The sequence below is a fragment of the Mustela erminea genome, chromosome 10, assembly GCF_009829155.1.
Source record: "Mustela erminea isolate mMusErm1 chromosome 10, mMusErm1.Pri, whole genome shotgun sequence".
Classification (NCBI taxonomy): Eukaryota; Metazoa; Chordata; class Mammalia; order Carnivora; family Mustelidae; genus Mustela; species Mustela erminea.
The window spans coordinates 109444526-109470849 of NC_045623.1; the positions used below are offsets into that span (position 1 = coordinate 109444526).

The window sequence follows — 26324 nt, forward strand, 5'->3', positions numbered from 1 at the left end:
CCCTTGGTTCCCAGAAGAGCTTCCGGCCACGGCAGCTCCCACGCAGTCCCCACCCCTCACCTTGGTGGGAAAGGCTCCTGTCTCTCCCTTTACTGAGGTCTGGACTCAGGCCGTGTGGGACCCCCTCAGCAGGACAGGGGCGGGGGACAATGCGAGTTACAACTGCAACAGTCCTGGGGCAGCGTCCGGGAGCAGTCCAGAGGCGGGTGGTCCCCGGCTAACCACCAGGCGCTGGGATGTGCACCCATTGGTAAAACATGTCAACGATGACAGGCCTGGCCATGCAAGGGCTTTGACCAGGGCATGGGGCCATCACTCTTGGGCCCCCACCTCGTGGTTTTCAGAACATTCTGGAGCGAGCCACTCTTCCTCCAGTGGGGCTGAGCTCGGAGGTCTGAGAGGGACTGGCTCCCGGAGGCGCTAGGCCTGTGTTTCAGTAGGAGGCTGCACTGGGGCGGGCAGACAGCAGCCACGGCCTCCGCCCCCACCTGGCTCAGGGTTCCAGGAAGCTTTGGGTGCTGAGGTGCTTTCCAGAGATGCGGATTCAGGCCCGGGGTGTGTGTCAGACCCCTTTCTCAGACACACTCTCTGAAGGAGACAGGCTTTGGGGGTGTGTGTGGGGGATGTGCTCAGAGACCTTGGGACTCCGTGGGATCTTTGGCTGAAACAGCCCCACGGCTGCTGGGAGGTGGTCCGCTGACCCCGTGGTGTCTCTGCTAGGGGCTGAAGGAAGCCCCAGTGAGCGCCAGGGGTAGGGCCCACGCTGGGCGCAGGAATCCACCCAGAGGATTCAGGGATGGTGGGGGTCCCTGGGGGGTGCCTGGGTGAGAGCAGAAGGCAGGGCTTGAACTCTCCACCCACCAGCAGGGCCCCAGGCACCCCCCCCCCCCGGAGGGGGAGCGAGGGAGAGGGAGGAAGGGGTGGGGGAGAGAGAGACACACTCAGCTTTCGGGGCCTGTATTTGCCTTGAAAATCAAACTCCACGAGGGAGGAGTTGCTCGAGTCCCTGAGGGCCCTGACCCGTCTTCTGTGCCGCCTGTCATGTCATCTGGACGCTGGGATCCACGGCGCACCTCCAGATGCTCGGGTGCCCTGGGCCACAGCACCCCAAACTCCATCTCTGGCCTTCCTCTCCCCGGCAGTCCTTCCGGCTCTGGCTGGCGAGGGCCCTTCGGGGCCACATGCGAGCGGGGTGGGGCTGGGGGATCCAGATAGGGGGCAGGGGAGTGGCCATCCCCTCCGGGGCTTTGGACGAACAGCGGTAGTTCTTGGGAAATTTCGTTTATTGACATTTGGGCTCTCAAGGGGGTGCCAGGGACTCCAGAGCAGCACACATGCCTTTGGGGGAGCCCGAGGAGGGGGGGCAGGCTGTCACTGGGGCCTCAGGCTGCTCCGTGAGCGCCACGTTGATGATGCTCTGGGGACGGCACCACTGGGCCACGTCAGGAGCCATGACTGTGTGTGGGGCAGTGGCCCATGGGGCTTGCAGGGCTGATGGCGTGTCAGTGAAGCATGTGAGCTGGGACATGGGGCACAGAGGTCCCAGGGGGTGTGTCAGGAAATGTGGAGTGGCCTGGATGCCAGCAGGGAACGTAGCCTGGACCCCAAAGGTGCAGGTGTGCGTTTCACAAGGGCCTGGGTGCCCTTGGCTTGCCCAGGAGGGGCACCCCCTCCTGCACCCCCACGCCATGGACGCTGGTCCTCTTCCCTCCCTGGCTTTCAGAGCACAGAGCCAACAGATGCAGCTGCACAGCGGCCCATGGCTGAGCTCGGCCAGTCCCAAGGATGGACCACCAGACATGCTGGGAGGGAGCTTAGGGCTCCTGGACCCCAGGCCCATGGCGATGTGTACTTCTTGACTTTGGTCTGGGGACCCCATATCCTAGAGTGCAACAAAGTGCATTGGGGTGGCAGGGGTCCTGCGGGTGGTCTGGGAGGGATGGGAGATGCCAGTCCCTGCCTTGGCGACACTCCTCTGCTCCGGGGCCTGAGACATGGTGGCACACAGTGCTCCCTAGTGGTGCCCCCCCAGCAGTGGCTGAACCGCAGACCCCTGTGGACCCCAGGTCCCACCAGCTCTCCAGTGCAGAACAGAGAGCCGGTTCCAGCAGCCCCTGACCCGGTGGGTCAGGAGGAGGGCATCTGTGACTCGGTGGTAACCATTTGCTGGGGTGAGGGACAGGAGCGCACGAGGGAGCAGAGGAGGAGATGTACAAGCTGGTGGGGGTATGGGCTGGTGGCTGGGGGTTGGGCTGCAGGGACCCCAGCATCTGGCCTGGGAAGGTGTGGCGGCTGGGGGGAAGGGAGAGGGGATTATTGGTGGCTCTGGACATCTAGAGGTAGCAGGGGGCCTGGACACATCCGAGGCCCTAAATCTCCCTCAACTACAGGGCTGGGCCTATGAGGAATGGGAACACTGAAGCCATGCATGGCTTGGCCTGGGTGGGGCCAGTGCTGGCCCAGCACGTCCCTCGGGGCTGCCCTGCGGTGGCCATGTGCCCCTCACCCGCGGCCTAGGTGCTCAGCCTCTGTGGGATCTTAGGGGCCATGGGAGGCAAAGGGGGGTGCAGAGCCCCTGCGTGGGCTCTGAAGGCCCAGAAAGGGGCTGGGCTGGGGCAGGGTGAGGGCAGCCCCCTCTGCTGGGTGTGAGGGAGCCCTCCTTTTCATGGGGACCCGAGAGTCCGGCAGTAGGGGCTGCGTGGGTTGTGGGGCTGCGGGAGCTCTTCCTGTCAGTCCCAGAGGGAGTCGGGGTGATAGGAGCCCAGGCCCTGACGGGGGGCCGCCAGGAGGGCGGAGGAGAAGGCTGTGGGGAGCTTCTCCCCTCCCAGTAGGGCAGACTCCCCATCCCGCTCCCCTAATCCCCCCACCCCAGCCCCCAAGGACAGATCCCAGCAGTGGACTAGGGGTCTGTGGGGCAGAGGCAAGTGGACTAGGGGCCTGTGGCGAAGGAGCTACAGGGGGACACCGGGGGCTGGGGCCGCGATCCTCAGCCGAGGCGCTTTGTAACAAAGTAGCCTTTATGGGTCCCGCGGGGGCGCCGGCGGCCCGCCCGCTAGGAGCCGCGGAGCCCCGCGTTCTTGCGCCCCGCCGCCAGCCCCGGGGAGGGCTCTCGAGCCGGGTCCCCAGCGCCCGCGCGCGGCCGCTCGGCCCCGGGCTCCCCGCTCTGGGCGCCGTCGGGGCCGGGGCCGGGCGGTCGGGGCCGCCTCTGCGCCGAGGGCGGCCGCCTGTGCGCGCCTCCGGGGCTCCGGGGCAGCGCGGGCCTGCGCGCGCCCGGCCTGTCGACGGCGCGGGGCGGAGGTGGCTTGGAGCAGTCGGCCTCGCCCGCTGGCCGTGGGGGCGGCGGGCGGAGGGCGCTGCGGGGGCCCCCCAGGCGCGGCCACAGGTCCGCCTCGCCGTTGTGCAGGAGCGCGAAGCGGCGCTGGGAGAGCAGAGGCAGCATCTTCTGGTGGCGCAAGCTCTTCTGAAAGGTCTCGATTGCCAGGTCTGGGGGCGGCGGGGGAGGGGGTGAGCGGGGGCATTGGCTGCCGGGACGTGGGGGCGGCGGGGACGCAGCGCCCGCTCCCCCGGTGGGGTGGAGGTTCTGAGGCCCGGCGGGGTTGGGGGTGAGAGAGCCGAGGGGCGGGACCCAGCTGGGGACGAGGTGTGGCCGGCACCAGGGTGGTGGGGAGGGTGGGCAGGGCCGCCCTTCTCCTGCGGGCCCTGAGCAGAGGGTGCAGTGTCCACGTAGGTCCTCTGGATGTTGGAGAACCAGGTTTGCGGGCGTGTGAATTTGGGGAGAGGGGGGTCTGGCACACCCACAGCTGGGCAGGCAGGGAGGGGCCTGTTTGAGGGTCTGGGGGTTGCAGAGGGCCTCACCCAGCGTCTCCATGACCACGCCTGGTATCACCTCCTTCAGGACTTCACAGTTGGTGTGCAGGGCGGGGTTGGAGTTCATTTCCAGCAGCCACACCTGGGCCCAACACTGGTTAGCATCGTCCCCACACATCACTTGGCCCAGGGAAGGCTGTAGCCTTGGTCCCCATTAGGGCGAGTGATCCTGGGGAGCCCCTTTTCTGTGGCCTCACTCCTCCTATTTGCCCAAGGAGCCAAGGCTCTGGGGGGGGGCACTGCTCCAGCTGCAGGAGCTCGGCAGGGGTGGCGGAGTCTGACTGTGGCCCCGCGCATGGGCTTGCCTGCGGGCTCAGGATATGCACTGGGGGCCCCTACCTACCAAACCCCACTGGTCCCAGGAAACTGCAGAAGTACCTTGAAGTTCTCATCAATCAAGAAGTCACAGCCAATGAGGTCAAAGTAGCCCAGCTTGCAGTGGAGCTTGGACTTGACAGCCTGGAAGCAGTGGGCCATGATCTGCTGCATCCGCTTCTGAGGGGGCACAGGGAGGGGTGACATCCAGTCACCCCCTGGTTACACCTCCCAGCCTGAGCAGCGACCACCACACCCCTCACCTGTGCTCCCACCTGCACGGCTACACACCTGCTCACACTTTCACACTGAGTCACAGGCTCACAGCAAGAAACTCATTCACTCTTGTTTTATTCTCTCAGCAAACATGTGGAGCTGCTCCTTCACGGCAGGGACTGGGGGACGGGAGTGAAGAGCACTTTGAGCAGCTCACTCACAGCAGGAGAGACAGAAAACAAATGCGACATGTAAACACACAAAGACACATGTATATTCTGTGCAGCGTATCAAGAAGTGCTGATGAAGAAAACAAAGCCGGGTTGGGGGGTTCTAGGGTGTGGGTGTTGGGCCTCGGTGAGGAAATAGTGAGCGGACTGAAGACTGAATGGAAGGTCTGTGGGATAGGGGTGGGGAGTTTGGGGGAAGGGCAGCAGCTGTAAGTGCGAGTGTGTCGAGTGTGTCGTGTTGGGGGAAGAGCGCGAGACAGCCGTGGCCGCAGCAAGCCGGAGGGCAGCAGGAGTGAGTGCCCACTGGCTGCTCTGCTGAGAGAAATGGAGGGCGTTGTTGGGAGTTGTTGGTGGAGGTGCTGGGCTGGTTCGGAATGTATTTTGATGCAGAGCTGACCTGACTGGTTTATGAATGGGTTACGAGCTGTGAAAGAGCTATCCCTAAGTCTTTGGTCTAAAACTCTGCAGAGATGAAGCCCCCGTCCCTGGGAAGAGGAGAACAAGGGAGTCTGAGGTGCTGAAGAGCTTGCAGATGGCTGTTGATAAGCTCTGGGTGTAAGGCGTCCGGTCAGGGCCAGATGTTTAACTGTGGAGCCAGGAGACTTTCATTACCGATGGTGCAGATAAAGAGCAGAGCCCTGGGCCTCCAGAGAGCAGTAGTTGGGATGTGGGGGGCCCAGAGCAGGGTGCCAAGAGGGAGTAGGCAAGGTCCTGGAAGCCGGAGGGAGAAACACGAGCGAACGAACACTAGTCCAAACTGGCCGACACATCGGGGAAAGGAAGACCCGGAACCGACCCACGGGTTTGGCAACAGGAGCTCACTGGGGGCCGCAGCGAGCGTCTCAGTGGCGGAACCAGCCCACTGGAGTGGGTCATGGATTCAGCACAATGGCAGAGAAAGGACCTCGGAAAATAAGTCACTCCATAAAAGCCACCAAACAAAACAACCTGGCAAAAATAATCAGAATCAACGTTTTCAGAACCCTGGAAACTAACCAAAGGCTTGCAGCAACCTGAGGAGTGTTTGTGAAGAAAAATCTTGAATCTTGGTAAGAAGACCAAGCTTTGTAGCATTTTAACTTGCCTTGGTTTTATCCCTACTTCCCACCTTGGTGCTAGACTTGAAAAAAGTCTGCATTCTCAGTCCTGGGGATAGCAGAATGGAGTTGTCTTACAAAAAAATCGTAAAAAATAGTAGCTACTTGTGATCTCTCTGCTGGCCTCCCCAGAAGACCTCACTTGAAAGGAACTAAAGGAAAATATGAGCATGATATCCTACCAAATAGAGAATATCAGTGAAGGGATGGGTGTTATAAAAGGTAACCACACAGAAATTCTGGATTTGAAAAGCATAGTCAATAAAAAATGAAATTCGAGGAGCTTAACAGTTGTTCGAAGATAGGTCAATCGAGATTATCCAGTCAGGGGAACAGAAAAAAGGGAATGAAGAAAAAAGAAACAAAGCTACAGAGGCTGGTGAGACACCATCAAGCAGACCAACATATGTAAGGGGAGTCCCAGAAGGAGAAGGGAGTAAGAGGCAGGAAGAATAGTTGAAGAAATAATGATACAAAACTTCCCAAATTTGATTAAAAAAAAAAAACCAAACAAACAAGAGGTCTACACACCAAAGAAGGTCACCAGTTAGGATAAACTCAAAGAGATCCAGCGTATCATAAGCAAACTTTCAAAAAGACAAAGAGAGAATGTTGAAATCAAGAGAGAAGTGATGAGTCATAAGGGGTCCTTGATAGGATTCACAGCCAGATTCTCATCAGAAACCATGGATTCCAGAAGACAGTGGAATGACCTATTCAAACGCTGAAAGGAAAAACTGTCAACCAAGAATTCTACATCTGACGGGCACACCATGTATACAGCTGTAATCTGTGAAAATAGCAGCATGAAGGGAGGGAAGAACTATATAGGAACAAGGGTTTTTGTAGTTTTTTTAATACTATGGAAATTAACTTGGTATTAATCCAAACTAAACTGTTATAGATTAAGAGGTTAATGGTAACCCTCAGGGCAACAGCCAAGAAAATAATTCAAAACCATATAATAAAAGAAATGACACTAGATATGATATGCTAGGAGATATGTGTTTACTACAAAAGGAGGCAATAATGGAGGAATTGAGAAGCAAAATAGATATGATGTGTAGAAAACAAATAGAAAGTAGAAGATGTAAGTCTTACCTACCAGTAACTGTATCAAATGTAAATGGATTAAACTTTATAGTTACACAACAGAGATGGGAAGAATGCATTAAAAAACACAACCCTTGATACCCTATCTATAAGATTCGAAGACACAGGCCGAAAGTCAAAGGACGGAAGGGTATATCATGCAAACAGTGGCAAAAGAGCCGGAATGACTATACAGATACAGATTTCAAGACAAAATAAGAAAATAAATTTTAAGACAAAAATTGTTTCTAGAGAAGGAAAAGGACACTGTATAGTATTAGATCCGGAAGATGTAATAACTCAAACCACGTGCACCTGACAACAGACCCTCAATATACATGAAAGGGCAACAGAACCGCAGGGCGACACGGACAGTCCGATGGCGGCAGCGGGGGACTTCGATGCCACACATCCAACGCTGGGTGGAATACTTAGACCAAAGCTCAGCAAGGAAACAGAAGACTCTATCACCCAAGCAGACTACAGGCGTCGGCAATAGCAGAGTGTGTTCCGTGTGTGCTCTTCTCAAGTGAACATGGAACATTCTCCAGGGCGGACAAAATGTTAGGACAGAAACCAAGTTTCCATAATTATGGAAAGGTTCAAAACATATAAAGTATATTCTCTGACCACAGTGAAATGAAATTAAAAATCTGCTAGAAGGAGGGGCGCCTGGGTGGCTCAGAGGGTTAAGCCTCTGCCTTCGGCTCAGGTCATAATCCCAGGGTCTTGGGATCGAGCCCCACATCGGGCTCTCTGCTCAGTGGAGAGCCTGCTTCCCCTGCCTTCTCTGTCTGCCTCTCTGCCTGCTTGTGATCTCTGTTTGTCAAATAAATAAATAAATAAAATATTAAAAAAAAAAATCTGCGAGAAGGAAAATTGGAAAATCCACAAGTTTGTGGAAATTAAATAGCACACCCCTTAACAACAAATGAAATGAAGGTAGAACATAGAGCCTTATGCATTGTGGTAAAATCAATGCTTGGGGGAAATTTACGGCGGTAAACACCTATAAAAAAACAGGAAGAAAGACCTCAGATCGATAACCTAGACTTAAACCTTAATAAACTAGAAAAAGAAGAGAAAATCCAAAGGAAGAAAAATAATGGGTATAAATGGATGAGAGAATAGAGAACAATAAAGAAAAGAAATGACACCAAAAGCGAGTTCATTGAAAAGATTGACAAAATGGACAAACTCATAGCTAGATTGACCGAGAAAATGGAGAAAACACTCAAGAAATAAAGGAAGACCTTACGTAGAGATGAAAATAATTATAAAAAGGACTATGATTCATAGAACTCTATGAACAATTGTATTCCCAATCAAACTAGATAACTTGAAAGAAATGCACAAACTAACAGCTCGACCCAATAAGAAACAGAAAATCTGAATCACCTATGACCAGCACAAGACAAGTCGGTCACTAAAAACCTTCCCACAAAGAAAAGGCCAGGATCAGGTGGCTTCACTGGAGAAGTCTTCCAAATATTTAGAGAATTAACACGAACTCTTCACAAACTTTCCAAAAAAGAAGAGAAAGAAACACATCCCAAGCATGCAGGAGACTGCTACAGACCAGTATGGCTGGTGTGTGTAGACACAGACATACTCGTTGAAATGCCAGCAAACCACATCCAGCAGCGTGCTCGCACGTTAGCAGATCACGTCTGAGTGTGATTTACGCCAAAATGCAGGAGTGATTCTGTGCATGAAAACCAGTCGGTGTAATACAACACACTCGCAGAGTGAAGGAAGTAGCAGCTGTCAGAACAGCGTACCCTGGCTCGCACATCGATGGAAGGGAATGGATAGAAATTCTAGAGAAGGGGCGCCTGGGGGGCTCAGTGGGTTTAAAGCCTCTGCCTTCGGCTCAGGTCATGATCCCAGAGTCCTGGGATCGAGCCCCACATCGGGCTCTCTGCTCCGCGGGGAGCCTGCTTCCTCCTCTCTCTCTGCCTCCTTGTGATCTCTGTCTGTCAGATAAATAAATAAAATCTTAAAAAAAAAAAAAAAGAAATTCTAGAGAAACCCAGACCTACCTGACCCGTCGATTGCCAGCAGTGTGCCAAGAACAGTGTCCTTGACCATGGCGCTAAGAAAGCGGGACATCCACACACAGAAGAATGAGGGCGGACCCCTCCCACCGTACACAAAGATTAACTCAAAAGGGAGCAGTGGCCTCGCTGGAAGAGCCAAGGTGATAAAACTGAGAAGAAAACACAGGTACAAATCTCTGTGACTTTGGATTTGGAGATGGATCCTTAGATATGACACTGAAGGCGCGAGTAACAAGAAAAAATAGATGAATCGGATTCCCTCAAATTCAAACCTTTGGTGCAAGAAAGAGGGCATTATGAAAAAGTGAAAAGACGATTCACAGAACGGGGGATACGCGCAAGTCACGATATTCGAGAAGGGTCTAGTATCCGGAACACGCAAGAAGCTCTTAGACCCACACATGGCCAGTAAGCGCGTGAGAGGATGCCCAACTTATTCATCATTAAGGAAATGTAAATCAGAACCACAATGAGATACCACTTCACACCCACTGGATGACTTTAAAAAAAAAAAAAGAAAAGAAAGAAAGAAAAGGAACAAGTGTTTGTGAGAATATGGAGAAACTGGGCCCTTCTGCATTGCTGGTGCGAGTGCGGAATGTTGCAGCCCCTGTGGAGCACAGTGGGCAGTTCCTCAACAAGTTCAAGGTACGTTACCGCACGACCCACACGGCATTGCGACTGCACACCTGAGAGACTGAAAATGTGTTCGTGCAGAACCGTGCGCATGAATATTCACAGCAGCATTACTCATAACAGACGAAATGTGGGAATAACCCACACCCATTGGTGACAAGTGTTTATCCAAAGAGACTGTGTAACCTACAGTGAGATTTTACTGAGTCACAGAGAGGAATGAGGGATGCCACACGCAGGAAAGGCCCTAGTGTAGGATTCCATTATTACGAAGTGTTCAGAATAGGGTAATCTGTGGGGACAGGCATGCTCACCAAGAGCTGGGGGACATGATGAGGAGTGACTGTTGATGGGTGTGGCTGTTTCAGGTGGTGATCCTTGCACACCTTGATGAATCAACTAACCCCCCTGAACTGTACACCTTAGAGTAGTGAATCCGTGGGAGGTGAACCATTAAAGGGGGGGCGGGGTAACTAGCCCCCCAGCGGCCCAGCCCCACACACCACTCAGATGCTCAGGCACGGGACACACACTGCAGCGCAGACACGCTCCCCGGGAACGTGTGAGCGCCTTGCGCCCAGCGCCCCCCACCACCGTGAGGGGTCTTGACCCTTAGCCCCCGCCCCACGGCTGGTGTCGGGAGGGGCACACAGACCGTGAAGGTGGTGAAGACCCAGTCTCTGGGGAGCCCCTTGGTCTTCCTGAACTTGTCGTTGATGTGGCGGTTGAGCCGGTCCATGCTCCACACCGTGTCCTCCTTGAGCAGCACGTACAGGGGGCTCTTCTTCTGCATGAACTGGGGGCAGGGCGGCACCTGCAGACCACCACTCGGGAACACCCGAGGCTCTGCCCCCGCTGAGGGCCCCGCACAGAGCCCCCCGCCGCTACCCCAGCTACCCGGCCAGCCCTGCCAAGACCCTCTCCACCGTCAAGTGTCCCCCAGATCCTCGTGGAAGGTCCCCACGCAGACCCTGTCACAGAGACCTCTGCACACAGGGTCTCTCCACGGAAGTCCTCCTGGAGACCCTCCCCACGGATTTCCCATGCACCTGACAGCCGTGGTCCCGCCCCTATCAGGCTCCGCCTCCGCCCATCACCCTTGACCCTCCACCCTTCCCCTCCGTGGCCACGAGCCCACCTTGACCTCCCCAGGTCCAGCCCCACCCTAATTGTGCCCAGGGCTGTGCTCCATCCGTGAACCCATCTCTCCCCAGAGCGGGGCTGGCGTCCAGTGGCCTCTCCCCATCAAAGCGAGTCCACAGCTGAACTCCCTTCTGTGTGCCGAGCAGTGATCTTGTACCAAGGCCGCAGAGGGGGCCCTCATCCGCGGGGTCCCCTTACCTGGTTGGTCAGGTGGCCACTGAGGTCGCTGGAATGGGGGTCATACAGGCTGAGGGTGAGGCGGGCGTAGCCGTGACCAAAGAAGACCATGTAGGGCATGGCGCAGGCGATGAGCAGGTAGGCGCGCACATCGAACTTCTTCCCATCAAGCAGCAGTGGGTTCTGGATGTACCTGGGGACACATGGGGGCTGAGGGCATGGCCAGCCTAGTCTGTGTCCCCTGGTCCCCTCCTGGGCCCAGACCAGTTCCTCAGCACCACTTGTCCCAGGTGTCTGTGGGCTCTCTCTTCTGCAGGGACACTTCTGAGCCTGGCCCCAACCCTCAGCCCACGCAGGTGTCTGGGGTGCCCCGCCCCCCCAGGCAGCCCCCCCCCCCACCGGGGCAGTTTTCACTAGGCTCCCTGAGCGTGGCAGCAGATTGGGCCCCTGTGGGCAGGGAGGACTTCCTGGAGGAGGGAGGGCCGACACTGGGCCTGCAAGGGCGGATGGCTGGGAGGAGGCGTCCCGAGAGGACGGAACGGTCGGTCTCAAGACGCCCAGGGCCGAAGGGGGGCGCAGACTGCAGCTGTGGCAGAGTCCCACGGAGCCCCAAAGGGACCTTTGGGAGGCCAGACTGCTGCTCCTCCACCTCCCGCTGTGAGGCTGAGGGTCTGGATCGCGTCCAGAGGCAGAGGGAGCCAGGGAGGGGTGGTCAGCTCTGCTCCAGGCCTGAAGGCTGGGGCTGGCTGCGCTGGGGACGGGAGACTGGCTGGCCTTCCTGCAGGACAGGACAGAGGGGCAGTGCCCAGGCTGGGGAACGAACCGACCAAGGCTTCCCGGTCTCTACCCCCATGTGCAGGAGCCTCTGTGGGTGGGGTTGGGGTGGAGAGCATGTCCTCTGCAGCCCGGACAATCTGTGACCACCCCACCTCTGCCAGCTACACAGGGGCCCAGCTGAGGGCACCACAGCTTTCCATGACCGAGGACTCCTCTATGGGCCCTGGGAGCCCCACCAGCTCTCCCAGGCGCCAGCGGGGCCCACGGCCAGCCCCAGCCCCACCGTGGACTATGCCCAACACCTCTGCACGACCCGCGCCTGAGGCGCCCTGAACGGCATCTTGCGGTAGATGGGGTCGTCCTCGATGCTCTGGGTCTTGACTTGCAGGGCAGCGACTTCCTCCTGGTTCCTGAGCAGGAAGATGCCTTTGCCCTGGTTGCAGGCACTGGGCTTGCAGATCCAGATGTGATTTCCTGTAGGAAGAGCCCCGAACTTCGGGCTAGGCCCGGCCGCCCCGACCACGCCCAGTCAGGCCTGGCCACGCCCAGGAGTGGCCACGCCCACGCCGCAACCGCCCGGCCATGGTCCCGCCCCTTACCAGGCTCCGCCTCCACAAGGCCCAGCCTTGACCCTCCGCCCATCGCCCACCGGGCTCCACCCCGTCACCCCTCCATGGCCACGCCCCCCTAAGCGTGCCGGGCCGGTGGTCCATCCCTGAACCCCTCCCAGAGCGGGCCGGGCGTCCAGTGGCCTCTCACCGTCAAAGACAGTGAAGAAAGCCTCTCTCTCGTCCCTGATGTCCAGACGGTATGTCTCTGGGAAAAACTCTTCCATTTTCAGGACCCTGGGGGAGCAGGGGGTGGGGAGGACACAGGGAGCGCTGCCCCCTCCCCCCAGGCTAGGCCAGCGAGCCTTCCTAGGGGACTGACCTGGGGGCAGCTGGAGGACAGTGCCCACTGGAAAGCTGGTTGCCTCTGTCCCCAGCACCAGCTGTTCCTTCGGAACCTTCTGTCCCCTTGCCAGGAGCTCTGTTTTCTGGGTCCTCGCACACCTGGCTTCTCTGCAGGCTGCGTCCCCATGCCCTGCTCCCTCTCCCACCGCACCACTGCACGCCAGCGGTTCTGAGCTGTGTCCCCAGGCATGCAGTGAGTGCTCGGTACGGGTCCCTGGACACCCCGGCCTAGTCTACCCGTCTTCCCCTGGCTGGGGGCTGCTCTCCAACCCCTCTTTGTCCACCACCAGGCCTTCGGGTTAGGGTGGAATGGCTCCTTCCAGCTGCAGAGGCCTCCTGGGCTGGGCCAGGGGAGCTCCTCAAGGGCAGATGCTGTGACCTCTCTCGATCTGTACCCCAGAGGGAGGGCCTGGCCTGAGCGGCCGCCCAGTGGTGCGCGGAAAAGGATGGTGGGTTTGGAGCAGAGAAGAGGCGGGATGTGGATCGGTGTGTGGTTGGATGAATGGATTTTGGGTGGAAGCAGGTGCGTGGGCAGGGGGCTCCGCACAGAGACCGCGCTGGAAGGGAGTGGGTTAGAGTTGCTGACACGGGTCGGGTCGGGTCGGGGTGGAAGGCTGGACGTGCGGCTGTATGTGCGGGGTATGTCCCGGCTGAGTGGGTGGGCTGCCTGCCTGGGTGGGGTGGCGGACGGCGCACAGCTGGTGGGGCAGGCGGGCAGGTGAAGGGGGTGGGCTGAGGGGCTCAGGCTGCTGCGCGGCTGCGGGAGGGAGCAGACGGACAGCGGTGTGGGGGGTCGGGGGACCGGGGTGCGGGGGTGCGCGGCGGCGGGCGCGTGTAGATCAAGGGTGGGTCCCTGAGGGTAGGTGGACGGCGTGGGTGACGCGGCGGGGGCGCATGGATGTGGGTGGACAGATGGAATGCGGAGTGGATGCGCTCCAGGGAGGGGCGTCGGGACCCGCAGCGGACACGCTGGGTGGGCGGGAGGGGGTCCTGGAGGAGGGGAGGAGGGCAGCCGGCGGGAGGGGGCATGTGGGCGGCGTCCTGCTCCCCTGAAGCACACACAGCGGTGCCTGGGTTGACGGCGGGCGCCCGGGGCGGGGGTGGGGTGGGCTTACTTGGCCTGGGCACACAGCGGGGTCTTGTGGGCCGTCTTCACAGCCCTGGCGTACTCCCTCAGGGCGCTGAGCAGCCCGATCTTGGTGGTGAGGAGCTTGTTGTTGGGAATCTGGTACAGTAGCTGCTCACCTGGGAGGGGCAGAGTCCTGGCTGGCACGTGGGGCTGGGGGCCAGGGCTGCCCCGACCGCCGCAGCCGCCCAGAGCGGAGGCCTGGGGCATCATGCCACCCCTGGCTCTGGACCGGGAGGCTCTCACAGGCTGCAGGCCAGAGGCGGGGGGCTCTCCCTACCTTCTCGGAAGCTGTAGTAGTTGTCTCTGCACTTGACCTCACACCACTTCAGCTTGTAGTCCTCACGCCGGCTGTCCTGGATACGCTGCCAGCCCTTGCCCTTGCAATAGGAGCTGATTCTGCGGGGGACGCAGGGGCAGGGGTGACCCTGGGGGCCTTGGGGACCCAGGAGTGGGTGGGCACATGGGTGCAGGGGGACGTGGAGGCGGCAGGCAGCAGGGCCAAGCTTGAGCTCCCCACTCACATGGAGGCCCCATTGTTCCCTCCGATATAGAAGTAGGGCCCCTGCCCGCTGCTGTGTGGCTGCTTCTCCCCGTCCAGCAGGTGCTTTTCCAGGAGAGCTGCCTGAGGCCTGACGCCGTCAGTGTCGTCGGAGAGGTCTGTGGGCAGGCAGGGGGTCAGAGGCTCTGCCCTGGCCGGGGCCTTTCCTGTCCCTTGGCCCCGCCCCACGCGCACCTGCGCCTTGTTCCAGCCGGCTTAGCACGCGCAGAAGCTGCTCCTCTTGGTTGCTCCCCATTGGTCTCTCATGGGCCCAGCCTGTGAACAGGGTGGGGGTCTGAGGGGGGAAGGGGAGGTGTCCATCCTGAATCTGGCAGGCCCTGGGCTGTTCCCTCAGCCGCCTGGGCCCGTCGCAGCCCAGGCTGAGTCCTGACCGGCGGGCCTGAACCTATCTTGGGCAAGAGGGGAGAGTCATCACCATTTAGGGCCAGACTTGGAGCAGGCAGGGTCCCTGCTTACCGACAGGGCAGGGGCTCCGTGCAGAGGAGGGCTAGGGTGTGAAGCTGGAGCTGGGGGGAGGCATGTGCAGGGATGTCCCCAGGAGAGTGGGGGTCACAATGTCTATCGTGATGTCATGGGTGACCTGTATCAGGCAGGGAGACAGCGCCAGGGCTGTCCTGCGTTCTGGGACAGGCAGGGGCAGTGCCCAGACTGTGGAGAGCAGCTGTGTCCCCTCTCCGTGCCTGCTCAGACCCCGGCTCTCTGTCCTCTGCACTGTTCCACTGGCCCGAACCCCACACCCTAGGCACGGCCTTCTCCTGGCCTCTCTCCTAGGGACCGGCTATGTGTAGTCGGCCCATGGGAATGCCTTCCTCGGGGTAGGACGCCTTCCCCAGGGAGGCACTGGCCTGGGCTGGGAGTAGAGCAGTCCCAGGGCTGCATTCACCTGGCACCCGGGTGTGGCTCCCCCGGAGCCTGGCAGTCCTGGACCGCTTGCTTCTCTTGCCACTCATGTGGGTCCGGCTGGGTGGTCCCCGACGGTGGAGGAAGTGGGGGTGGCTGCGGGCTGTGGGTGCAGGAGCGCCAGGGCGGGGGCACCTCTGGAAAGACACCACCCCCAGCCCTCTGTGGGCCCTCTGGGCAGCCCATGGTCCTAGCCCCAGGGAGGGGCGCCTCCTGGGATCCTGGGCTTGGGCTTCTGCTTGTGGCTGGCTCCTGTCTCTGTGGTGACCGTGGGGCCTGGAGCCCTGTGGACGCAGGGCCATCTGCGCATCCTGTTTATCCCCGGCGAGGCCTTCCCTGGGGGGACCGTCTGTCTGGCATTGCCAAGCTTGGCCTTGGTGGTGCCGGCTGTAAGGAGGGTCGCCGTCAGGTCTCTGGGGACTGGAGGGGCCCCCAGCCCCAAGCGGGTGCCTCCTCGGAGTTGAGGGTGGCACTGTGACACGGGCTTGGCAGGAAGGTGTCTGGCAACGTCCCCTCTGCTGCTCCGGACCCCTCCCCAAGGATTGTGTCTCCTTTGGAGCATCCTTTCCCATGTGGTCCACTTGGGAACACTTCAGGGAGTTCTAGCCATACTTGGAGGGGTCGTTCCCAATCTGGGAGCCGCTTGGGAGGTGAGGACTTTCTAGAGGGCTGGGAAAGGCAAGCGGCCGGCACACTGTGCAGCTGGCAGGACAGAGGGAGACAAACCAGGTGTTGGCAGATCACTTTTCCAGAGAGGACAGTTACTTTGCAGACAAACCGGCTGGTCACCCAAGAAACGCTTTCGTCCCTCCTTAGGCCAGAGGAGGAATAAACTGGGTAGCCGTCAGCTTGAGTATGGGAGCTGGGCCGGTGGCCCGGGCAGGGCCGAGGGTGGGCAGAGTGTGGACCACCCAGGGGCCCTCACCCACGCCCTGGCCCACCCAGAATGGGAGGGTTCCTGTCCAGGCATGGCCGGGGGATACCAGCCTGCAGGAGACAGGGAGAGGGTCTGCCTGTGCACGCGTCAGCTGGAAGACCCCGGTCCCCTCCCGCTAGGTTCCCAGTCCCAGGAGTCCTGCTGCGGTATGGACCGCCCCCAGGGTCCAGACCCTCAGAACCATTCCTCCTACTGTTGAGTGGCCCCGAGGTCACAGCCCCCACCCATGCGCACAGACAGACACCGTCACACACATGCGCACAAGAAGTGGAAGAGGGGAGAGAGGAAGCCAGGCCCTAGAAGGTGCTGGCTTGAGAGTAGGAGACTGGTCGCTCCTGAGAGCAGGTGGGCTGCGGTCAGAGCAAGGGGACGCGGAGGACAGGGCCACAGGGCCGGCGGGAGTTCGGAGACACGGTGCAGGAAGGGCGCAGAGATGGGGGCAGGAAGGACCTGGAGTTCAGCGGGCAGCTGCGGGGCCCTGGCGTGAGGCTGGCCCGAGCCCCGAGAGCAGAGGGGCTGGTCAGGGTGCAGCCCAGCTAGTCCCTCTGTGCCTCAGTTTCTTTGCCTGTAACGCGAGGAGGCAGGAGCAGCATAAAGAGAATTAAATAAGGCATGAGCTCCCGCTTCTTGTCATTCAAGTAACAAAAATGAAGGGGAAAATAAAGGGCCCTGGGTGTGCCTGCGGGTGGTGGCTGGCTGACCGGCAGGAGGGGCGTGTGGCGGGGTTCAGGCCCCAGGGCCCTGGCCACCTTCTGCTCTGGTGCCCACGCGTTTCGGAGCTCCTCTGAGGGACGGAATTCTAACACAGAAACACAGCTTTCTGCTCACAGATGTTCACGGCGCGCGCTCATCGCGGGGGTCACGGGATGGGCGCCCCTGACCATGAAGGACGGCCCCCAGACCTTCCAGAACGGCTGTGGAAACGGAGACAGCATGGCCAGGGCAGGGGACAGCTCAAGTTTACAGTAAATTTTGAATAAACTTTTTACCTGCTTGGGTAAAAAGACCGGCAGGGACTGGTACCCCAGGCTGGTGAGAGGAAGACCCAGGTGAACCTGCAGAAAATGTCCGAGAGGAGGAGGAGATGTTGGTGCCCCGCCGTGCGTCTTCCCCCAGAACACACGCTTGTCGTCTTGCGGTGCTGAGGAGATGCTGACATTGCTCGATGGGCCGGGGGCCCCCGGCGCGGGTGGGGCCGTCTGGGAGGGTGCCCTCTGGGGGATGGGTCCGGGAGACAGACCTCGTCCGGGGCAAAGGGGCTTTCCAGAGGAGCCGCCACCCCCAGGAGGCGCGTCCCTCTTGGCCTGGCCTGGGGGTCTATGACCCTCATGCTGTGCGCGGCGGATGTGGACCCTCCACAGCGGGAGCTCATCTCAGCCACGATGCCCCTTTCCTGACCCTCCTCCGTCTCCTTCAGCTCCTGGCGGAGTCCCGACAGAACGCACAGGGTCCCTGGTGTCCAGGTTGGGGCGGAGGCACAGGATGGCGGCCACAGCCCTCACGTCCAGCGAGGACTCACGCTGGCGGCCTGCCTGTCCCTCGTACCTGCCCGGCAAGGTGGTGTGAGCCCTCTGCCAGGGAAACAACAGTGGTGGCCTGGCAACCGTCTCTGGGCAACAGCGGCCCAGCGGCCATGGCTGGAGATCAGGAGGGGCAGGAGGCCAGGCTCCTTGGGGAGCTGGGAAGAGGGGCTGGGGCTCGTGCTGGAGCAGGGGACCCATGCACAGTCCCCACGTGGGCCTTGTGTCCTCTACTGGATTATCCCTGAGTCTTCTGAAGACCCCCAACCCATGCCAGGACCCTAGGACCTGACCCTACCTCAGATTTCGCGTCTCCTAAGCGTGATCTGCTCTAGTTCAACTCCCTGTACCACAGCCTCTCCTGTGGCGTCGCCGTCCAGTCCCACGGCCTTGCTGCCCTCCAGAGTCTTGAGGGGGTCTCTTACTGGGGTGCCTTAATTTGCTTCTTGTTGGGCTGGACGGTGGCCCCCAAATGAACCCATGTCCGAAGCCCCAGAAGCTGCAGGTGCGACCTTACTTGGAGACTGATTAAGGATCTTGAGATGAGATCCTCCTGGATTATCTGGGGGGGCCCTAAATCCAGCGACCAGCGTCCTCCCGTGAGGGAGCAGAGAGAGGAGACCGCGAGAAGCCCCGTGAGGACAGGGCCAAGTGGTCACCAGCCCAGGGACGCCTAGAGCCACTGGGGGCCGCAAGAGGCGGGAGGTTCCCTCCCCCGGAGACTCGGGAGGGAGTGCCCCCCCAGCCCCCACCTCGGCTTCTGCCTTCTGGCCTCCTGCACTGAGAGAGAGGACGTTTCTGTCGCTTCAAGCCCGGGCCTGTGATCGTCGTTACGGGGGCCCTGGGGGACTGACGTAGCCCGTAAGTCACTCCTCCTTTTGAGTGCCCTGTGGGTGACTTCACCATGGGGAGGCCTTCCTGACCCCACACAGAGGCTGACCTACTCCCAGGCTCCTCGCCTGCCTGTGTCAGTGCTGGGAGCTTCAGGGGTCAGTCTTGCTGGACTGTGGTCTCTGACTCTCTGCCCTGAGGTGGCCATGGTCAGCCTGGAGGGCAGAGAGCTCCTCTAGCCAAGCCTTGGATGAGCGACCGGCTGGTGACTGCCCGCCTACCCGCCCCCCTCCGGCCCGGGCTTGCTGGGGCAGCAGCCAGTGTCGGGGGGTGGGGCCCCTGATCTTCTCCTTGGCCTGAGCACAGGGCCCCCAATCCTGTCTTCCCTCAGGAACGCGTGCTCCCCTCCCCATATCCCGTCTGGGGGCCCAGAATCCTTGGAGGCGCCCAGGCTCCACTCTGGATCCCTGTGGGTTCTGGGGAGGCGGCCCCGGCCTGGGCTGACACAAGAGCTCAAGCTCCGAAACGCTGCCTCGTAACCCGTCCGACTGGACGGTGTGGTGCCGCCCCAGCCTTTCCCACGGTGGAAATGGCCTGCGGCCGGGCGCGTCCCTGCGCATCGGCAGCCTGGGGAGGAGCACGGGAGTCATTAACCTGCCGGGGGGCAGGTGGGCTGTGGAGGGCCTCCGAGCGGGGGTGTGCTGGGGCCGGGGCAGTGAGGGAAAGGCCCAGCACCCCTCCCGTGGCTTGGGGCCTTTGCTGAGACCGGGCCGTGCTGCCTAGACACGGAACCAGGACGTCCTGCCGTCCCGACGGCTCGCAGCCCCTGGCCTCTGCCGCCTCTGCTCGGCTCTGGCGGGTGTCCCATGGTCCCCACTTGGTTGTCTCCCCCCAGAGGCCTTCCTGGGCCACCCTTGCCCCCTCCTCCCCCACCAACCCCCACGATCTCGGCTGCTCTGGCCCTCCCCACACGGCAGCTCTCCTGGCTCACGCGCTCTGCTGCTCTTATCACCACCTGCGCTCCTGCCAGGGGCGGTCCTCTCCCCGGGGTCTGGCACGGGGCGAGTTTGCAGGAGGGGCTCAGGAGAGACTTGGTAGTGGAAGGAGGGAAGGTGGGGAGGAGCCCCCAGAACCCCAGACGCCCCCTTCTCCCCGACACAGGCGGCAGAGCGCCTGCGCAGAGGCAGACCCTAGGGCCCACTTGGAATTCACAGGGAAGGAAGTGGGCTCTGGGGGCAGCCCTGGGGCTGAAGGTGGGATCAGCCTCCAGAAGTCCGGTTTGGGGCCAGCTTGAGACGGAGGACATCTGCGTGAGGTACAGGAGAGGGAGCAGCAGGGCGGGGGCCCGAGGGCCGCCCACGGTGAAGGGCTCCCTGACCCTCAGTCCCCATGGCGATGGTCTGGCACCTGGAGGGCCCTCCCTGACGGACTGCCTAAGCCCTGGAGATGGGCCTGTGGGGAAGGGGGCCCTGAGGCCCACGGAGGGACGCAAAGGCGGCCTGCACTTCCCCCACCCCTCCCCCTGAGCTTTCTGCTCTAGGCTGAGGGTGGGGTCTCACCTATGATGGGGTCCTGGTGCTGCCTGGGTTGGGGAGAGAGTGGCCCAGGGAGGTTTCTGGGTGCCCTGCTGGCCATGCCTGGGTAGGAGGTTTGGGGGTACGGGCGTGTAGGGGTGAGGGATGAGGTCGCTTTCCTGGAGAGGGTCCTAGGTGGGGCTGGGGGGGCGGTTTCTGCAGTCCCTGGGCTTTCTTTTGGCTCCATGGCAGGGCCAACAGCATGGTGTCCGCCTCAACTGCTTGCTGACCCTCTGTGCCTGCCAGCCCCTCCCAGCCATGCCCCTGCGAGGAACAGAAGCCCCCGAGGCACCTCTCCCCCTTTATTGTGCAGATCGTCCATTAGGGCCGAGACAGGTCATGGGGGCTGGGGAGGTCCTGGAGTGGACACAACTCACGGGCCCAGGACCCATGGGCCACCCCCCCCCGGTGTCCCTCCAGGGACTCCTCGTCTGGCGGTGGTCAGGCCATGGATGGACGGCATTACCAGACAGTATTAGACAACAGAACCCAGATCTAACCATGCCTGGTAAGACGTCCATCGGCAGGCGACGGTGCAGGCGGCCCCAGGTTGGGGGGCCTCCTAGGACAGGGGGCACAGCCCGTCCTGCAGCTCGCTGAGGAAGCGGGGAGATCTCTGCAGGACCCTCGACCCTCCTGAGTCTGCAGGGTGGCCCCTCTCACCTGGTGTTGGCCCCGGGCGGCTCGGAGGAGGGCTCTGCTGCAGACCCTAACCCGGCACACAGCTTCCAGGCGCCTGTGCTGTGGGTGTAGCTGGGGAGTGGGCCGTCTGGTTTCCCTGCACTTGACCCTGACTGTGTTCACCCGGGCACCCTTGCCAGTCTCCTGAATGGCTCTTGGCTGGTTAATGAGTAACAGGGAGTCCAGAGACAGACGCCCCCCCCACCAAGAGGCCAGCTGGGACCCAGGGCAGGGTGGGGTTCCGGGGGGCCCAGAAGGGCCACCCCTGTGCAGGTCAGCTGGGCAGGTCTGGCTTCATCCTGGCTTCAGATCAAAAAGATAAAACAAAGGGCCATCCTGGCTTCACCGATTTTGGACAATGTTCCCATTCTTAACCGCGACACTGTGGGGGCTGGAGTGGGGGGAGGGAGACTCTGTCCTCACTGGGACGCAGCACACACTGTCTACTGCACTCGCCCGTGGGTTTGGGCCGGGGCACCCAGACACACCCTGTCCTTCCTGCGTCCCTGGTTGACCAGTGGAGTGAATTCTCCTTTGTAGAGTAAGAGTCCTGGTGTGAGAGGAGGGGCCACTGCCCATGGCTGGCCCCACTGGACTGGGGTGTCTAAGGGCAGGGCCAGTTCCCAAAGGACCGGCCAGGGTGCCCTGGGACAGCCACGGTGGGCGTCTGAGGTTGGGTGGTGGACAGGAGGGGCCGAAAAGGGACGGTGGGGCTGCCTGCTGCTCCACACCAGCCGGGAAATGCACCTCCCCACGTGGTGCTGAGCAGGGCAAGACATCCGTTTCTGCCCTCAGAGTCTGGCCACCAGCAGACACTTTGGAGCCAAGCAGGTGGGGCTGGGGTGTGCGCTGGGGGGTGTGGGCCAGGCCCCCAGGATGGTGTCGATGGCCAGGACAGGACTGGTGGCCCTCTTCGGCCTAGTGTCCTAATCCTGATGGCCTCTCCTCGGGATCAGAGCACCCTGAGAAATTAGCTCGGGAAGGAACCAGGGGCCCTCAGCCTGGGCTTGGTGAGACAGCAGAGGGGCGCCCCCCTGCTGGTGGGGGCCCCCCGGATGGGTTGGGCTGCAGAGCCGAGACAGGCCGTCTGCCAATCTCTAAGCCAGCCCTGGGCCCTGGCCCGTCTTTGGGGTCCAGGAGTTCAGGACCGTGTGTCCTCGGGCCACTTCCTGACAGGCAGGTGGTGGGTCACCTTTGAACATCGTTACCAGACAGTGTTAGAGTCAAGCCAAGAAATCCAGCACTGTCCGGTAAGATGCCCACAGAGGCCCAGGTGCAGCTCGGCCCGAGGACAGGGACAGACACCTGGTGCCCACCCCGGGCAGGCGGGTCCAGTGGAAGTGAGTGAGGCTCCCTGGGAGGGAGGCGTGTGGGCTCTTCCCTGCTCTCCCCGAGCGAGGGTCCTGCGGTTGGAGACCCAGGACCGAGGCTGGAGATGCTGCCAGTCTGCAAGGGGGCCCGCCCACCCCAGGGCCACCTGGAGGCCCAGGCTGGGCCTGACCACCCCCGGCCGGGCCTTTGCCCTCCAGAGCCCTTCCCGTCACCTGCTCAGCCCACACCTGCCAAGTGTGGTGGCAGCACCTGCTTGGGTGCTGTGAGCAGGGCCCAGATACCTGAGTGTCCTAATCCTGGATCAGTCTGGGGAGGGGGCTGCTCAGTGCGGCTGCAAGACGGCTTCCATTCTGGGGGGCTGAGAAGGGGTACATCTGGGCCTGGGGGGAGGGGTCCCATTTATGCCCTAGAGCCCCCCTGGCAGGATGGGCTGCTGCTGCGGGTATCTGCACGGGGCCTGTGTGGGAAAGGAGGGGCCGGGGCCGGATTGGGGGAGGGCGGCCCCCTCGCTGCACGTGGGGCCCCGCCGTCATCATTACCAGGCAGTATTAGAGACCTGACACCATCCAATGCTGCCCAGTAAGATGGCGACGGCCACCCCCAGTTGGGTCTGGGGGCCGCCCAGCTGGGGACCCTGCGGCGGTGATCAGCAACCTGGTGGAGAACCGTGTCCTCTCAGTGCACAGGGGTGGGGAGGGGTCCGCGAGGGGCAGAGCCTCAGCTCTAGGGGCCCAGCCTGGAGAAGGCTGGACTGCGGCACCAGGGTGCCCCCCAAAGGCCAGGACCACAAGGAGGCCTCCTGCCCAGCCAGCACTGGCCGGCTCTGTGGGGCCATCAGCTCGGGGCCTGGGGCGGACGCCCAAGGAGGGCCAGGATGTCCTGCCCACAGGAGGCAAGGACAGAGTGGGATCCTCCCTCTGGGTGGTCCCAGGGAGAGGCCTGGACATGTGGCCCTGCCCCCTCGGGGCCAGGCTGCATGTGCATGTGAGTGTGCCCAAGACCAGAAGGGCTGCCCAGGCCGGACAATGAGCCTCTGTCTCCTGGACGCCGCCCCAATGGCTCTCTCCAGCCCAGCCCCCTCCTGCCCTTGTCAAGGGCGTGGAAGGGTGTTGGGACACGGATGGAGTGGGACGTGGCTCTCCAGGCAGGACAGCTCCGGGAGACCTCCTCAGCCCAGCCCCCCAACCCTCCCACCCCACCAAGCCCAGGCCCTCTACCTCGCTCACCAGCCAGGTCTCAGATAGGTCTGTCTGCCCTCCCCTTGGCTCCTTGGGTGCTGGCCGCTGCTGGCCGTGAGGTCCGAGGGTGAGCCGGTGCTGGGCCTGGAGGGGGTGTGAGAGGGCAGCCCTGTCCCGCCTGGACCCGGCAGTCACTCCTGCCCCAGAGCACAGAATGCAGGAGGCCACCCAGCTCCCCCACCCTCGCCCGACTCCCCCAGGCCTGTGGGGGCCAAGCAGGTCCTTGGACTTCAGAGCGGGGTCAAGGAAGTCGGTGGCCCTGTGCCCACACGTGGGGCCTGCATGGAGCCGAGCGACCCCGGCCCCTGTCCTTTGGAGATGGAGGGTCCCAGCCGCCGTCTCATTCTTCTCGGCCACATATGACCCCTGGACCTGGGGAATGGGCCAGGGCAGCTCCTCAGGCCTTCCGGCACCTTCTACCCACAGATGCTGTAGGGAGAGAGTGTGGGCCCCGTGCTGATTCCCCCCCAGGCCACCTGGCTGACCGCAACAAAGGCTATGTCCATTTGTCTGGCCAAGTCTGGGTTCACCAGGTTCTGTAGCCTTTGTCCTCGGGAATGGCCGACGTTTCTCAGAGGACCTGACCCTAACTTAGGCCCAGCGTAGGGGGCCAGGGGAGATGCCTGTCCATCATCTGGGAAGGAGGCTTCACAGGAGCCTGGACCCCCCAGGTAGCTGTGTCCAGGCTCAGAGGGCAGCTCCCACAGTCGTCACCACCTCCTGACCCTCCTGGCTCTGTAGCTCACCCTTCAAGGTCTGTCCCACAAGCCCTATAGAATCAGAGTGCCTTAGGAACGCAATCCCACTTCTGAGCTCAGTGAAGCTGCCTCACCCTTTCTTTCTGAGTTGAGTTAAAGTTCAGCTCTGCTCTCAGCTGCCAGGCCATGGGGAGGCAGCCGGGGCCTGGTGCCTGGTGTCTCTCCCTGTAGCCAGCCCGCCGTGCATAGACTGGCCTCCCACTGTGTGGCCTCTGGAGCCCGAGCCCGGTGTCCCTAGTGTCCTTGGCCACTGAGGGCCAGCCCTACTTCAGAAGCTCCGAAGGCTCTGCAGACCCGGCAGGCGTGAGCTGGCCTGACGGGGAGCCGGGAGCCACCCCGGCTGTGTGCTCCCTCCCTTGCCAGCCCTTCCCTCCGCCCCGAGGAAGGGAAGAGGTGCGGGGTCAGACACACGGACAGACGCGTGGACAGAGCCAGGGCCGACCGCGCAGCACACAGTGCTCTCCCTCCTAAGTTCCAGGACAGAATCCCACCCTCTTCCTGAACTCAGAACAGGGCCTCGGCCCTGAGGGCCACCCAGCGCGGGGTCAGGAGTCCGACACCGGGTGCCCAGGGCAGCGAGGAGGAGTGGCCGGGTTCCGGGGTTGATAGGAAGAGTGAAAATATGGTGCTTTTCTCGGCCTGTTGTCGGCGGGGTGGGAGGCCAGCCTCACCGGGACGGCGGGACTGGGGTCTGGTTAATCATCACCTTCCCAAGCAGGCTCCTCTTGGGAAGAACGGAGGAGCGGGTCGAGAGGCCCAGAACAGCACCTCCAGGCTCCTCTTGGCAGAGCGAACGCCCCAGCTGCCCTTGTGGGTCCCACCTGCGCAGGCACGGGCGGGGTGGGGAACGCGATCCCAGCGCGAACTTGCCGGCTAACCTGCCTGGCGGGCCTTAATCAATGTTGAGGCCGCGGAGAACAAAGCGTTGAAACCCAAGCCTCGCAGCACCGCGGGACCCACCAGCCCGGCCCAGAGGCTGCGGGCGGGGCGGCGGCGGAGGCCTGGCCTGTCCCCACGCAGGGCACCTCCTGGGCCCCCGCGGAGGCCGGGCCGCCATTTCCCCCATGAGGCGGGCACAGCCTCTCGGCCCTTCCTTGGGGTGTGCCCGCCCCTGAGAACCAGCCGGACTCCTCGGGAGGTGGGGGATCTCGGCTCTCGGGTTCACCAGGGACATTGTTGCGCGCTGGTTTTGCAGAGAGGGTATTTGCAAGATGACCAAAATGTCGGAACATGGGCCGTGGCCGTGTCCCTGCTGTGCAGCTGTGGGCACTTCCGTAAGCGGGACGCCCCGTGCTCATTTTGGCCAATTTGAACTGCCGCCAGTCACTCTGACCCGCAGGCGCTTCATCTGGGCTACTAGAAAAAAGCCAAACCAAACCAAACCAACCTATTTTTTCAGATGTTCTGCCTAAAAAGGCCTGAAATGCTCCTACTGGATTCGTTAAAATATGGGATCCTTGTGCCCTGAAGGTCGCGGTCAGCACGAGCAGCGACTCTGTTTTGTGCTGCAGAGGGAGTTTGCTTCAATTCACAGCAACGTCGTCCCCGCCCAAACGTAGGGCTGCCTGAAGCCGCGGGGTTCGGGGAGAAAGCTGCCCGTGGGCAGCCATGCGGCAAGTTCATGGCCGGCAGCGCACGGCCGGGCTGTGCGGGCCACACTGGCCAGGACGCAGAGTGCGCATGCCGTGGTCACCCCTTCCGAGCAGCCTGCGACCTGACCGAGAGCCGCGGGGCGGTGGGGGGCGGGCGGGCGGCCTACACCTCCTGCAAGGAGGTTCTGGCTTTGTTGGCGTCTTGGACACAGGCGGGTGAGGGGGAGCCCGAATCCAGGCCAGCCCGGCTCCGGGCCCACGCTCCCACCGTCCCCACGGCCGCCTCTCGCGGGGCCGAGCCCTTGCCTTCCAGGGCAAACTCCGGAAACCCAGCACCCGGGCCGCGGGTGCTTCCCCGCACCCAGCTCTGAGGGAGCAGGGTACCCCAGGAGCCACACGTCAGGGGCCGATGGGGGAGGTTTCCAGAAGTTGCTGCTGTCAGGCAGGGGAAGGCGGGGTCCCTCGCAGCTACTGACCCCGAGCTGGGCCCCCGGGGGTGGCCTGGAAGACGCCCGCGGCCTGGCTGCTCCTGCCTGCCGACCCTCAGCGGCCCCGGCCGGCCCCGGCACCCAGCACTCTCGGCCTGCGGGACCCCGTCCTCTGAGGGCGAGGACCCCCAGCCCGCGTCGGAGCCCCTGTGCCGCTATCGCTCTGTCCTCTCTGGGCAGCCCCTCCGGGGACTCTCCCCGCACAGCGGCCTGCTCAGCCCC

General features: G+C 61.6%; 1 protein-coding gene across 12 annotated transcripts; it reads right to left on the bottom strand.

Moving 5' to 3' along the window:
• Positions 1 to 1265: 1265 nt before the first annotated feature.
• TTLL10 (tubulin tyrosine ligase like 10) lies at positions 1266 to 23855 on the bottom strand. Of its 12 annotated transcripts, XM_032360981.1 has the most exons (15): positions 17487 to 20668; positions 17078 to 17143; positions 15135 to 15538; positions 14426 to 14506; positions 14214 to 14349; positions 13970 to 14088; positions 13679 to 13808; positions 12370 to 12455; positions 11913 to 12084; positions 11453 to 11611; positions 10855 to 11026; positions 10169 to 10309; positions 4246 to 4362; positions 3856 to 3949; positions 1266 to 3483 (listed from the first exon to the last, which is right to left on the bottom strand). In XM_032360981.1, the coding sequence occupies exons 1-15, from the start codon at positions 17807 to 17809 to the stop codon at positions 3053 to 3055; spliced, it is 2631 nt and encodes an 876-aa protein (XP_032216872.1). In that variant the 5' UTR covers positions 17810 to 20668; the 3' UTR covers positions 1266 to 3052. The 12 variants fall into 12 exon arrangements, with proteins under 12 accessions (XP_032216872.1, XP_032216874.1, XP_032216870.1 ...); XM_032360983.1 differs by lacking the exon at positions 17487 to 20668 and adding an exon at positions 23253 to 23855 and having other exon boundaries at positions 10855 to 11611; positions 15135 to 15288; XM_032360979.1 differs by having other exon boundaries at positions 10855 to 11611; positions 17634 to 20668.
• Between the last annotated feature and the right edge of the window lie 2469 nt (positions 23856 to 26324).

Bases quoted from the DNA above. Each gene is read 5' to 3' on its own strand.
- TTLL10 (XM_032360978.1), bottom strand. From the start codon at position 17,809: ATGGGTCCCCTGCTCCAGCACGAGCCCCAGCCCCTCTTCCCAGCTCCC. The intron at 14,350-14,425 runs GTGCGCGTGGGG...GCCTGCCCACAG, and splicing joins CCGGCTGGAACAAGGCGCAG to ACCTCTCCGACGACACTGAC. The intron at 3,484-3,855 runs GTGAGGCCCTCT...CGCCGCCCCCAG, and splicing joins CGTGGTCATGGAGACGCTGG to ACCTGGCAATCGAGACCTTT.